This window comes from Silurus meridionalis, chromosome 6, assembly GCF_014805685.1.
Source record: "Silurus meridionalis isolate SWU-2019-XX chromosome 6, ASM1480568v1, whole genome shotgun sequence".
In the NCBI taxonomy this organism is placed as follows: Eukaryota; Metazoa; Chordata; class Actinopteri; order Siluriformes; family Siluridae; genus Silurus; species Silurus meridionalis.
The window spans coordinates 10,740,514-10,754,250 of record NC_060889.1 but is presented as its reverse complement, the minus strand read 5'-3'; the positions used below and the strand labels follow the sequence as shown (position 1 = coordinate 10,754,250).

At 37.0% G+C, this 13,737-nt stretch overlaps 1 protein-coding gene across 5 annotated transcripts in view; it reads left to right on the top strand.

Moving 5' to 3' along the window:
• Positions 1 to 13,737, top strand: part of malrd1 (MAM and LDL receptor class A domain containing 1) — a 73,984-nt gene that overhangs the window by 473 nt on the left and 59,774 nt on the right. For all 5 annotated transcript variants that reach the window (XR_006926285.1, XM_046852538.1, XM_046852537.1 and 2 more), the window contains exons 2-15: positions 2,008 to 2,142; positions 2,313 to 2,401; positions 2,585 to 2,758; positions 6,154 to 6,250; positions 7,616 to 7,741; positions 8,582 to 8,734; positions 9,162 to 9,267; positions 9,356 to 9,723; positions 9,853 to 10,283; positions 11,109 to 11,196; positions 11,302 to 11,481; positions 11,574 to 11,733; positions 12,138 to 12,294; positions 12,528 to 12,638. Coding sequence is in view for 4 of the 5 variants with exons in the window: in XM_046852538.1 (XP_046708494.1) it covers positions 2,008 to 2,142; positions 2,313 to 2,401; positions 2,585 to 2,758; positions 6,154 to 6,250; positions 7,616 to 7,741; positions 8,582 to 8,734; positions 9,162 to 9,267; positions 9,356 to 9,723; positions 9,853 to 10,283; positions 11,109 to 11,196; positions 11,302 to 11,481; positions 11,574 to 11,733; positions 12,138 to 12,294; positions 12,528 to 12,638 (2,375 nt within the window). In the remaining variant the exon portion in view is untranslated. The remainder of the gene's footprint in view (positions 1 to 2,007; positions 2,143 to 2,312; positions 2,402 to 2,584; positions 2,759 to 6,153; positions 6,251 to 7,615; positions 7,742 to 8,581; positions 8,735 to 9,161; positions 9,268 to 9,355; positions 9,724 to 9,852; positions 10,284 to 11,108; positions 11,197 to 11,301; positions 11,482 to 11,573; positions 11,734 to 12,137; positions 12,295 to 12,527; positions 12,639 to 13,737) is intronic.

Genomic DNA, 13,737 nt, shown 5'->3' with positions numbered 1-13,737 from the left:
CAGGATTTTATCGTGTTTGGATGTACTTTGTTGCTGGAAAGCGACTAAAAACTGATAAATGACTTCCTTACTGGTCTAAAATCTTACAACATTCTAGCTTCATGAACATCAATCTGTTGCTAATTATCTCTTGATCGATTATATATAAAACTTTTTCCAATTATGTCCAAATTCAAGATCTCACGAATTACTAACATGATATAATTCAGAACATTAGCAGCTTCCTGTTTTAGTTCATTGACAGTACAATATGCCTTTCAAATGAGCTGTTATCTGTAAACATTTGGGTTCATGGCACCGAAAAAGAGCAGTTCTCATAAAACAACTTATCATCAAGGGAAGTTTAGAGATGATACACAGCAGTGTTTTTATTACCACAAATGTAGCCTCAGTTGTGTCTTTTGGAAAGGGAAACCTTACTGCCACTGTGCTTGCGCAACCACATTTGCCTAACAATTCTGATAAAGGGTTAGCTGTCAGGTTTGGACAATTTCCCAATAAATGAAGTCGCAACATTGTCTGAGCCTTCCTGCTGTTAATGTTTAGCATCAATTCAAAAAGATAAATTTTCATTAAGAGCACGTCTTGCTTGTTTTCACTGTCAGTCTGAACATTTTTTTTTTAATAAAACATGAAAACAATATGCTTGTCCAAGCACTAAAATATATATTTTTTTCTGTAGACAGAATGTTTTATCTTTTTGTCTCTTAAATTTGATTTGTTATTAGAAAATAGCTTTTTTTTTGTTCAAACTGGAAGACTTTCTCAGGTTCTATTTTGCTATTAAGTAACAAAGTGAGATATTATGCAATATTTGCAATAAATACTGCTGTCGTATAGTCATATTTTCCCTTTAGTTAGGTTGGCATGTATGTCATGCATGTTTTACTTTATGCATATATGTTACTCTCACTTAAAAGTTTGATTATTTTAAACATTGCAACATAGATATGCAACATATATATATATATATATATATATATATATATATATATATATATATATATATATATATATATATATATATATTTTTTTCAACATTCATCATCATGAATCTCAACCATCATCATGAATCAGTATCAGCTCTTTTTAATGATGCCAAGTCTGATAACAGCTGATGAACTGCTAGACCCAAAAAACAAACACAAAGGCATGAACGCTATTGTAAAGTTATCTGTGAATAGTGTGCATCCCAAATCCTGTATTTGGTGTATTGCCCAATTTCCAGATTTTCACCATGAACAGCTAAACGTTCCTATTTACCTTAAAGGTGTATGTAGCTGTCACCTCAGATCATCACATCATCATATATTATATGGCGTGGATAATGGTCTCATAAGGTTCCTTTGTACAAGATGGTAAATTTGGTGTCTGAGGTGAAAGTGTGCTATTTGCTAGCAATCTCTTCTACAAAAAGTCTTCAGATCAACCATTTATCTTCCATGAAAGAACATCACATGGGCTTCTTTTATATGAGCAAAAACTGAATAAATATCATCACCATAGTCGTTTGACAGGATGGAAGCTCACCTCCTAACATGGTATGACTCTTAAGAAGGAGTGATTCCTCTTGATGATTTTGAGCCATGTCACTTTAGGGTGCCTTTGGTGCCACTATTGTGGAATACACTTTCTTCCATGTTCTAAACAGTTAACCACAAGCTTCACAATATCCTGGGTGTGGTAGTCCTCTTCAAATACCTTTCTGATTAGTTAAAAGTCTGTCTATTAAGGAGGTGATTCTCACTGAACCTTGTGGTATGGAGGAGTGAAATGGAACACTAATAAAGTATGTAACTATTGTAGAAACTATAAATATAATATAAATAATACTTGTGCTTCATTAAAATTGGTTGGTTGTCTAAGTCCTCCTCTGATTGTTAGTATGGATCAATGTGATGCTGGCTAGTCAGTCAGAATTGGACATGAATGAAACAGCAAAATAAGTTCATTGTGTCTACAGATTTGTGTTTTTTATGGTTTAAAATGATTCTGTTTTTAAAAAAGGCACCCTTTCAGAAAGATGTGATTTCGAAGATGGGCTTTGTGATCTACAAACACCAAACTCAAATAAATTGTGGACTCGAGGCTCATGCCTGACTGACCCTGGACCTCCGTTAGACCACACCGGCAACCCTGCAGGTAGGCACACTTATATGGGCAATTAACTGTAGTGATAAAACAGTTTATAACTTTTTTCTGTAATCTATTCAATCAAAATAAAACTATGTGTATTACAATATATTAAATACTTGATAAATGTATTTGCAGTATAGCAAGGAAATTGGTCTTACATTGTTCCCTTTCTTTAGGACACTACTTGTTCCTGAATTCCGAAAGTGGAGAGATAGCCACAGCAGAAATATCCAGTCAGTTTTTTCTGCCCTCAGAGTCCTGCACGGTACTGTTTACTGCATACCACATTTCCTCTCATATACTATACAGTACAATTAAAGGCAAATACTTTTGTACTTTTATTCAAATGAAAGTTTATAGGAGCGCTTTTACTTTTTTCTAGAGTTATGTTTTACCTAGTGTATGTCTACTTTAACTCAAGTACATGCTTATGCTTTATATCTGGCAGGTCACTTTCTACTATCACATTGGCCAAGCAGGTGGTGAATTACAGGTTCTGGTTAGATCTGAACCTTCAGGAGAGAAAAGACAAATCTGGATTCAGACCAGACAGAATTTTGATCCACTTTCAAAGCCCTGGATTAGGACAGCAGTTACATTCAGACAGAGCCAGGAGTTTCAGGTATTTGTAAATGTATAGATTAATTAAGCTCTTTAGCAATTTACTAAGCAAAGCATCCAGATATTGTGTAGTTAGCTTTTTGGTATTAATACATTTTTACACATGACTAAGTAAATCTATGGACTATATAGTTTTGTAGAGTGTTGTTTTATTTGATTTATTTTGCTGCCCTTAAGTAATGGTTTCAAATGAAATGGTCCATTACATGGATGACAATTTACCTGGACCTGATTGAAGGTGTGTTTTGTGTGAGAAGTGTATAAATAATCAAAGAGAAAACTAACAAATCAATACATAAATAAACTACTACTAAAAATGTATAATAATACCAATAATAATGCAAATAATAATGCAACCATGCAAATTAATTAATTTAAAGATTGATAAGCAAAAATAATAAATACTTGAGTAGGATTTCTGAAAACTCTTCCTAGTTTAAAACATCTCCAGGTTACGTATGTAACCATGGTTCCCCGAAGGAAGTAGATGCTTCATCAACAACGCTTTGTGAACGCTTCCGCTTTGTCCATGCTATGAATCACATGTGTAATCAGTCCAATGGAAACCGCGCCATCACCAGTGAGGTGACGTCATGACCAAGAACCCTTGGAGAGCCTTAGAGGCTGCCACACTCCGGGTGGAGTGTGCTCTGACCCTGAAAGGAGCGGGGAGACCAAAGGACTTGTAGGAGAATGAAATAGCATCCGCAATCCATCTGCTCAGTATCTGCTTGTTCGCAGGGAGACCTCTCCTATGAGGTCCATAGCAGATGAACAGCTGCTCAGACTTCCTCCACAGACTCGTTCTGTGGATGTATATGTCCAGTGCTCGCACAGGAAATAGTTGGTTAAGTTTTTCCTTGTCTGGGGCCTGGAAAGGAGGACAAAAAATTGCCTGGAGCATAGCAGGTTGTGGGACAACCGAGGAAACCTTGGAAAAATACCCTGGGGTAATATACATATATATATATATATATATATATATATATATATATATATATATATATATATATATATATATATATATATATATATATATATAGTGTAAAGAAAGGCACTGGCCATGCCTAGAGGAAACTCAAGGAATGAGGGGGGCACAGAGAGGGCCTGAAGATTCCCTACTCTCATTTAAGAAAGGAAATGGCAGAAGGAACACAGTCTTGACTTTGAGGAACTTCCAAGGCACCTCGGCCAACGGCTCGAAGGGAGGTTCCGACAGGGCCTCCAATATGACGGCTAAGTCCCACGCAGGCACTCTAGGTCATGCCAGAGACCTTAGCAGAGAAAATGCATAACTAACGGGTTTCTACCCAGTGACTGCCCCACACGGGGGGCATGATACGCCGCAATAATGGATGCGTAGACATTTAGGGGAAAGGAGCCAATTCTGAAAGAATTCCAGCACTGGGCCAACCAGGCAGTTAACTGGATCAAAGTGGTGCAGATCGCACCATGCCATGAACAGGCGCTAGCTCGCAGTGTATGACCTCTTTGTGGAGGAAGCTCTAGATTGGAGAATGGTCTCTACCACCTCGGTGAAGAGACCGGAGGCTAGGAGCGGTACCCCCTCAGGGGCCACAGCCACAGTCTCCACAGCTTTTGGCGAGGGTGGAATTTTGTGCCCCCTGTCTGAGACAGAAGATCTCTCCTGAGAGGAATCTCACAGGAAAGGTGTTTGAGAAGGGCTACTAGGTCCGCAAACCATGGTTTGCCCAGCTACTGTGGGGGGCACCAGGAGGAAATGGACGCCTTCCTGGTGAACTCCCTCCAGAAATCCAGGGAGCAGCACAACAGGAGGGAAGTCATACAGGCGCTGCCTCGGCCACGGCTGTGCCATGGCATCCATCCCTAGAGGGCCTGGGGTGTAAGGGAGAACCAGAGGGAACAGTGTGACTTCTTTTGAGTTGCGAACAATTTCTTCCAGATTTGCTCCACTACATTGGGGTGGAGTTGCCATTCCCCAGGCCCAGCCCTAGCCTCTAAAGGACCTTGAGTGGTCATGAGTGTCCCCCAACATGAAGGAAGCATCCATTTTTAGCCTTACACTATGACCAGAAACTCCCAGCACGGGGACCCGTAGGGTTTGCTATGTGAGCGTGATTGTTTGGAGTGAATTGCCCATCTGAGAGAATCCTCAGATCCAGATGCGATCAGCCCCAACAGTCTCTGGAACTGCTTTACAGTGAGTGACTGGCCTTCTTTCACCCTCCTGATGGCCGTAAGGATCGGCGCAGAGCAGGCTGGAGACAACTGCGCATACATAAGTGTCGAATCCCACACAACGCCTAAGTAAGTGAAAAGCACACTCTCACAAATAACCCCAATACCTTCATTTAAGCGAGAACGACATCTCGATGCCCGACCGCTAACTGCTCTGATAAAGCTAAAATCAACAATTCATATATATAGTTTAAGTGCGAAGATGCGCACTGAGAGCAGAGCGTTCGCATAGACATGCGAGTGCTATTTGTGCAATCCACTCCCTTGAAAACCGACCTAGCGAACTCCGCTCCCAAGCAAGCAACATACAGAAAGAGTGCTTTCTCCTGCTTGTTTTCATTTTATAAATTTTTTAGACATTTACCATTTACAGAGAGTGCTCCCTGAACAAACAGAAGCTAGCGCTGGCTCCATGTGCTTTTAATAGGTTCTTGGTCATGACGTCACCTCACTGGTGATGGTGCGCTTTCCATTGGACTGATTACACATGATTCAGAGTGTGGACAACAGGAAAGCATTCCCAAAGCGTTGTTGACGCAGCTCGAGTTCCTGAAGTGAAACTTGGAATACTGATAGGAACTGAATGACACCTTTGTCTTTGTCATTAATGTACACACAGCCATAAAATGCACTGGTGAAAAATCCCTACATTGAACTTTGACCAGTGAGAGCTGCTTTGTAGAGTGGAAATACAGAGGCATGTTATTAATGACTGTTTAGGACTTGACCCTTTTCTTCTTGCTGGATGTGTAAGACAGAAAAAAAAGCATTTCCTGTGTTTTAGTGAAAGTTAATTATATTTGGAAATCTATGAAGAATAATAAAGTACCTAATTATGAATACATAGATAAATAAATACGTACATAAATAAATCAAAATAATAATAATAATAATAATAATAATAATAATAATAATAATAATAATAATAATAATAATTGTAGAGACATAAAAATACCTAAATAAAGTAAATATAGAAAAAAATAAATGCATTAAAATAACTATACCCTTTTTGTTGATCAAAATGTATGTATGTATGTATGTATGTATGTATGTATGTATGTATGTATATATGTATGTATGTATGTATGTATTCATTTTTTCACAAAAACACAGACATACAAAAACACAGTGATAAATGTAATTAATGTATGTATCACAAGTGAAATGACTCTGCAGGTAATATTTCATGGACTGGTGTTTGGCAGCAGCAATCCTAATGAAGTTATTGCTTTTGATGACTTGTCATTCAGCCCAGGCTGTGTATTGATAAAAGGTAATACATACACACACATACCCTAAAATAATCACCTGATTACTCGCACATTAACCTCCTAAGACCTGAGCTTTGGTTTGGCTTGCATTTTAGATTTCTTCCAGTTATCTGGGGTTAGGAAGAACCAATAATTATAATAACCATATATTTTCTTTGAACATGAAGCTCTTCTTGGAAAAAAATTATGTCACTTATGTGGACACTCGGTCTGTATCTACAGAAAGCAATAAAGACACCATTGTGCACAATGTCCACGTATGTGGACACCCAGGTCGTAGGAGGTTAACTATAAACTTTACAATTCAATCAGAATTAGGGTGACCTGAAACTGAGTTTAAGAGTAAATATGATACTGTAGCTTAGGAGTAGTTTAGGATCAGGTCAGGGAAAAAGATCATTATGAGAGTTGATAATTAAAAATGATAGTTATATAAAAGGAGATTATCCATCTTGAAGGGATTAGGAAAAAGAGAAACAGAGTGAGTGCTATTTTGCATGTGGGAAAAAAAGGTGCATTGAACTTTTGCTGATTGTGCAAATTAAAAATAGGTGAAATAAAGATGAATGACATTTTTAATCTGTCTCAGTTATGGCAAGTTGTAATTTTTGGTCTGAGTTTATAGCTTACTTTTCCCTCTGTGCTGCCACTATGAAATATGACCTTGTGAGGCTCAGTTTTATTTGTCCATAAATAACTGCATTACGCCATACCTGCTTAATCTATTGTTAAAAAAAAAAAATACCCATGCAAGATTTGAAAAAATGAGAAATGATTGCACAATTTATCACTATGTATAAACTAATACTTTAACACTGATTGAGTTGCATGATCAAGTAATAATTATTCGCTTGACTGCTTAACTACATCGTCTACAATCTATAAATCATTAAGTTCCATTTATAAGGCAACCAATCACATTTTAAAATACACTCAGGTCTTCAATAAAAATGGTCAGTAATAAAGACTGCTGTGGTCATAATCATTTTATCATTGTATTTTAAGTCTGACCATACACTAAACACATTTAGCACTTTTTGTATCTAATTATCAATCTCTGCATTTAATATATATAACCGTGTATTAGCATTTAAGTCATCTCTGTGGTGATAATTGAGGATCTAATCTACATCTGTATTTGTTTAGGATGCTTAATGAACATTGTTGATAAATGGGCTATTATGGTTACACTTTAAATGGTTGCCTTAAACCAAGCTTGTTTTTTATAAACTTTTTTATTTAAAAATATATATATATAATGTTGAGGCATAATACATAAAAAAAGTGATCATTATCAATATCAGTATATTGTCTAGCCGAAAATTAAATGGTGCCTAATATGTTACATTCTGCCTACTAAATTAAAGAAAGAAGGCATGTTTCCTCTGCAAGCCCCTCTCCGCTGGACTGCGGGGCAGGTGTTTTTGTGGACCCAGAGCAAGTGTGTGATTTTACTCTGAATTGTCCTCATGGAGAAGATGAGGCCAATTGTCGTGAGTATTGTTTCATATCGTATAGTATTAAAGCATAATTTCCGTAAATGAACACTAATCTCATAAAAGGCTGAGTAATATATCAAATCTGACTGAGAATCTGACTGACAAAATCAGATTCTTGAAAGTGTTGCACATTATCTGGTTTATCTGATTTGCTAACAACACAGTGGCAACAGTACACCACTGGTTTATAGAAACAAACGTTTATAATTCACTACAAATGTTATACATTTTTAAAGTAAATTTATATTTCAATTTATTCTTTTACTTTTTTGAAACTTTTTAATATAACCAAATAAATATTAAATGTGAAAAAGTTCTGAGAAAAAAAATGATCACAATATATTTATATTTCATCATCATATCATCATATCGTCCAGCTTTCATAACGTATCTGATGTTAGTAATTTTGGGGCTAGTAAACTTCTGAACCCAAAAGTAAAGCAAAATAACAACAGTGCAATTTTTATTCACTACTACTGAATAATACACATAATATAAACTATATGGACAAATTGACTTTGTGGACACTTTTGCACAGTTTTGCATGTGATTGTGAACATCCCATTACACATTTAGTCCCATTTTCTGTTGTAATTATCTCCACTCTTCTGGAAAGATGTTCCAGTAAATTTTGGGGTGTGCTTGTGGGAATTTGTGCTTATTCAGCTCTATAGCAGGCCCTTCAAGATCTTCCATTCCATGTATTCTGTATATAATAGTTATAAATATAGCATGTCAGTGCTTCTTACCTGGATAAACTAGTCTATAAATATAGTAATACAGTTTTAAACCTGAGACACGTGTTTACTTATGTATGTGGTTCTGTGTATACAGCTGCACTGTGTGATTTCGAGTCGAACGCATGTGGCTGGCATGAACTTGCACCTGATGATGGATTTGACTGGATCAGAAGCTCACCTCAGATAGTCTCTACAGACCAACAACACAAAGCACCTCCAAGGGACCACTCCACCAACACAAGCACTGGTAAGCACATATACATGCAGCTTTCTTTTCACAGGGGAAACATAACAGTATAAACCGTATATATAATTTTTGCCTAATGAGTCCTGCTTTAGAATTTGGTTTAGTGTTGTTGAAAAGCATTAAAACAAAATAGTCTCAAAACCCCAAAACATACATTATAGCCTATAAACTATTTATCCCATATTATTTTTAAACAGAATCTTTATCATATAAATTATCTTTGTTGACTAAATGTTCATTCTTAATTCTTACAATTACATTAACATTTATGTCTATTTCAATATGATTCGGGAGGCTACTAATTATTAATTATTTTTAAGTCTTTAGTCAGTCTCTGTTTCTTAGCCAGCAATAAAAGAGCTTACAATTCTGTTATACATCAATCATTAAAGCTTGCTATTGTTTGGACATTGTAAATTCCTTTCAGGCCACTTTCTTCTAGTCCTGAGGAACAGCAGCCGTTTTTCTCAGCATGCTTTACTCCAGAGTCCCACATACCAGCAGGCAGGCCCGGACTGTAAAATGACCTTCTGGTAACAGGGAGATCTTCTGTTTTTTATCTTGTCATACAAACACATCACCATATATAAATACATTTGATGCTTGATATTTTGGTTGTAGGCACTACAATGCTGGTATCTCTGTGGGTGCTGCCAACATGTACCTGCAAATCAAAGGCATGGACAACATCACAGTTCTGTGGCGCACACTTTATAACCAGGGGAACGTTTGGCAGCTGGTGACCATTCAGCTTGGCCGCCAGAAAAAGCCTTTTCAGATCTCGGTGTCCAAACTGAGCCTGGGAGTGTATGATGGAATCTCTGCACTGGATGACATTACTTTTCACAACTGCTCACTACCATCGCCCAAGGACAAGTGCCCTACACCTGACTACTTCCACTGTAGGCAGAGCCGAGCGTGTGTGGACCGTCTCAAGCTTTGTGATCTTGTTGATGACTGTGGAGATGGAACTGATGAGGAAAACTGCTGTATGCTCTTGTTTGATTGAATTAAGACTACATGAAATGTGCATTGCTTATCAATAGTTTAAAGTAAGTAATCTATCAAACATAAATTATTGTATATTTCTGTTTACCTCTCTCTTCTTGCTTATCTAGCCTCTGAGTTAATGTGCAATTTTGAGGATGGATTATGCAGCTGGACACAGGATAAAGAAGACATGTTTGATTGGACCTGGAACCAAGGACCTACTCCGACTCCCAACACCGGCCCCTTTAAGGACCACACATGGTCCAGTGTGAGTGGGCACTACCTCTTCATTGAGTCCTCTGCCCCTCAGCAATTTAAAGACACTGCAGTACTCATTAGTAGACCTTTTAATCCCACTATCAGCAAAGGAGAAGTCCCACGGGCAACTTGTGTCTTCAGGTTCCATTATCATATGCTGGGCCAGTACGTTTTCAGATTAGCCATCTACATCCGCAACACTGACAGTGGGCGTGGCCAAATGCTGTGGGTTCGTCATGGTGACCAGGGCAACTTATGGCACAGGAAGACCCTGTACATTAACAGTGCACGACCCTTCCAGGTGAATTTAACTCTAGTTCATACTTTTTCCATTGTAAAGTCATCTTCAATCATACAGACCTTAAGTAAAGATTCAATCCACACATTTGTAAAATGCTGACATGATATAAATAAGAGCATTTAAAGTACGCAATTTAATTAATTCCCTTGGCATTGACTTTTTACTTGTTTTTGTGAATTGACCTTGATTTGATCAAAAGCTTGTCATAGATCTCACCCTCTCAGATTGATAATAGAACACACACACATACACTGACACAGTCAAATAAAAAAAAAAAGCCCTGTCCATTGCCTGTTAACTATAATTATATGTTCTCTAAAGCAGCATAACCTTGGCAACATCTGCTATCAGCAATATTGTGGTATCTGCCCTAAAGCTGTAAAATATGCAGATCATTAAACACACATAGACACAATGTTAATGCCTTGACCATTAAAGGACATTAGAAACATCCAAATGACTCTCATTTTAAACCTTTATCTCTTTTTTATACTATATACACCTCATTTCTTTCTTATCCTATCTGGACTGCATCCTGTATTAACAACGTACATTTACAGAGTCAAATATTTAGTTAGATATCCAAACCCAGTGCAAATCAAAATCATAGAATCTGAGCACATATTTCTTGTGTTGTTCCTTGTATAACATTTAGTATTACAAATATTGCACAGCATGATACAATGTTTTGCATAACAGATGTGGCTGAGAGAGATGGATTTATTGTATAGAGATACTGTAGATCCTTCTGGTCTGAGATGGTTTGAGAAGATCAAATGGGATTTTTAAATGGATTTTCTTTTTCTCTCTAAATGTTTTTCTCAGATACTTGTAGAGGGCACAGTGGGGGATGACTTCACAGGAGATATAGCAATAGATGACCTTTCATTTCTTGGCTGTGAGCCATATAAGGGTAAATGTCACAATCAGACCTCATTTCTGACACATGTAATCAAGACTCATTGGCAGTCCTTTAAAACATGTGTATGTACTTTACTCTTTGAATTTCTGTGTTTAGGTGCACTTCCTTCATTAGAACCAAGCACTCTAGCTCCTGTTATCACTCAACCGACGTTACCTCCTCATAGCTGTCAACCGGGTCAATTTGTGTGTGGGGTTTATGGAGAGTGTGTGAGCCAGAATCAAGTGTGTGACTTCAGGCAGGATTGTTCTGATGGAGCTGATGAAAAAGGCTGTGGTATGGCTATGTTGATTTACATTTTTTGTCAGTCACTCCATATATATCTCTTTCCCACGTATACGCTTTCTTTCTCACTCTTAAAATGTTAGTGATGGAACGGTGTGATTTTGAGGGTGGAAATTTATGCGGTTGGACACTGGATAGCCCCAAACCTCCAGTCCTGCTACATGCCTTCCAGTGGTTAATAGGACAAGGGGAAACGATATATCAGGGTGAAGAATTTCATAGGCCTGTTAATGACCATTCACTGTAAGTAACTGTATTTGTGCATTGTATATTTATGATGTTGCATACAAAGAATATTCTGTCTCTTCCAAAAGTATTGTAATATGTTTGATCAGTGGAAAATTGATGTGTTCAAACAAAATGTGCTCTAAGTCGTTTAACATGTTCAAGATGGAATTTATCAGGAAATGAAAGCAGAAATTGTGACCCTATTATCTCATGCTTGGGAATTTCTTATTTTAATAATAAAAAAAAAAGTTATAGTCATATATTTATATTAATCTTTGTAAGGGGTACAGTGCAAGGCTTCTTCTATTCATTTAAAATAAAATGTAATGTAGGTACCATCCAATTTGGTTAATCCTTTGCACAGTTGCACACTTTTTTGTGTGTATGTGTGTGGTTTTGTTTTTGTGTGTTGGATTTAGTGGCACTGCAGAAGGATGGTACATCTATGCAGACAGCTCTAATGGTGGGTATGGCCATGTGTCTGATCTTATAACTCCACCAATCACCGCCACAGGGCCCCAGTGCACTATGGAATTCTGGTACTACATGAGTGGCTTTACTGTGGGAACACTACAGGTAGATGTTTGAAATATCAGCTCAGATTATAACAGTTATTGAACAATATAATATGCAGATCTATAGCAAAAGCACTTTTTAGCTGTTGTCACATTTTTAACGATTTCCATTTATAAGGTCTGGGTTAAAAAGTGAATCTTATACTAAAAATTCAAATTGTACACTTTTCAATTGTATTTACTAAAAATTACATGATGTCTGTATGCCAAATGTTTTCATTTGTGTGTTTGCAGGTTCTTATTAAGTCTGGTAATGTCACACACGAGGTGTGGTCTGAAACTGGAAACCAAGGCAGCCGCTGGATGCGTGGCAAAGTTTTTATCGGCATCCGCCACAATTTTCAGGTCTGTAAAAACACTTTCCATTGAAAGATTACATTGTACAGGTGAGAAAAAAAAAAGAGTTAAGATGCGCATACTGTATATGAGTGTCGATAGTGTTAATAATAGAATACAGGACACAAACCCCTTTAACTAGAATGCAAGATTTCCCAGCCTTTTTTTCACAAGCGGCCAAAAAATAAATTCAGACCTGTTTGTGATCAGCACTGAGTTTCCTTGTAATGCTGTGCTTCACAGTAATGGTTAACCTGAAAATCAGAAAAGAGCTCTTTAAGAACTTGCAGTTTTTAATAAGTATTTAAAGTATGATTTTTTTTATCCTAGTTTGAAATGGCTAAACATGATTGTGGTAATTGTATAGTGTTTTAAATGAAAAAAGCTCTAGTTTCTTCAGTATCTGCTTTATCTTTGGACCAGTGTTATTGTAAAAATGTGTGAATTGCTAAACATGATACTTAACGTACAGAAACCCAACATCACCCAGTAGTGTCCTGCTTTATTTATGAAGTTGGTCAAGTAACTACAAATGCTATACGTAATTCTGACTTTTTGTCTGGAAAACCTCTAATATCTAGTACTGACCTAACAATGTATCTAAGTGAATAAGACTAAGTAAGTCTTTAAAAATCATGTAAAATGTGTATAATATATATTCCAAACCACGTACTGCATTGAAATTTAACCCACAACAGTGTAACAGTCTCATTATGTTAAATAAATGAATAAGCAAAAGTGCCATTTCCAAAAAGTTAAACTAACTTTCCATTGAAAAATGCCAGGCTCCAAATATTTCTGCCCAAAGAAGTTATAATTAAAGCAATTACGCTCCTCTATCCAACCCTAAACACGGTTTTGAGGCAAATACGCCCCTCTATCCAACCCTAAACATGGTTTTGAGGCAATTACGCCCCTCTATCCAACCCTAAACCCTAAACCCCTCTATCCAACCCTGAACAGCTCTCATCCTTGTGTATCATACATAATAGTTACTTAACATTTTTTAATTATTAGAATATATAACAATTATAACACAATTGGACCTTTAAGAATGCTTCTATGCAGGGTTGCATGAATGTTTGGTTAAATATGGAGTCAAACAGTT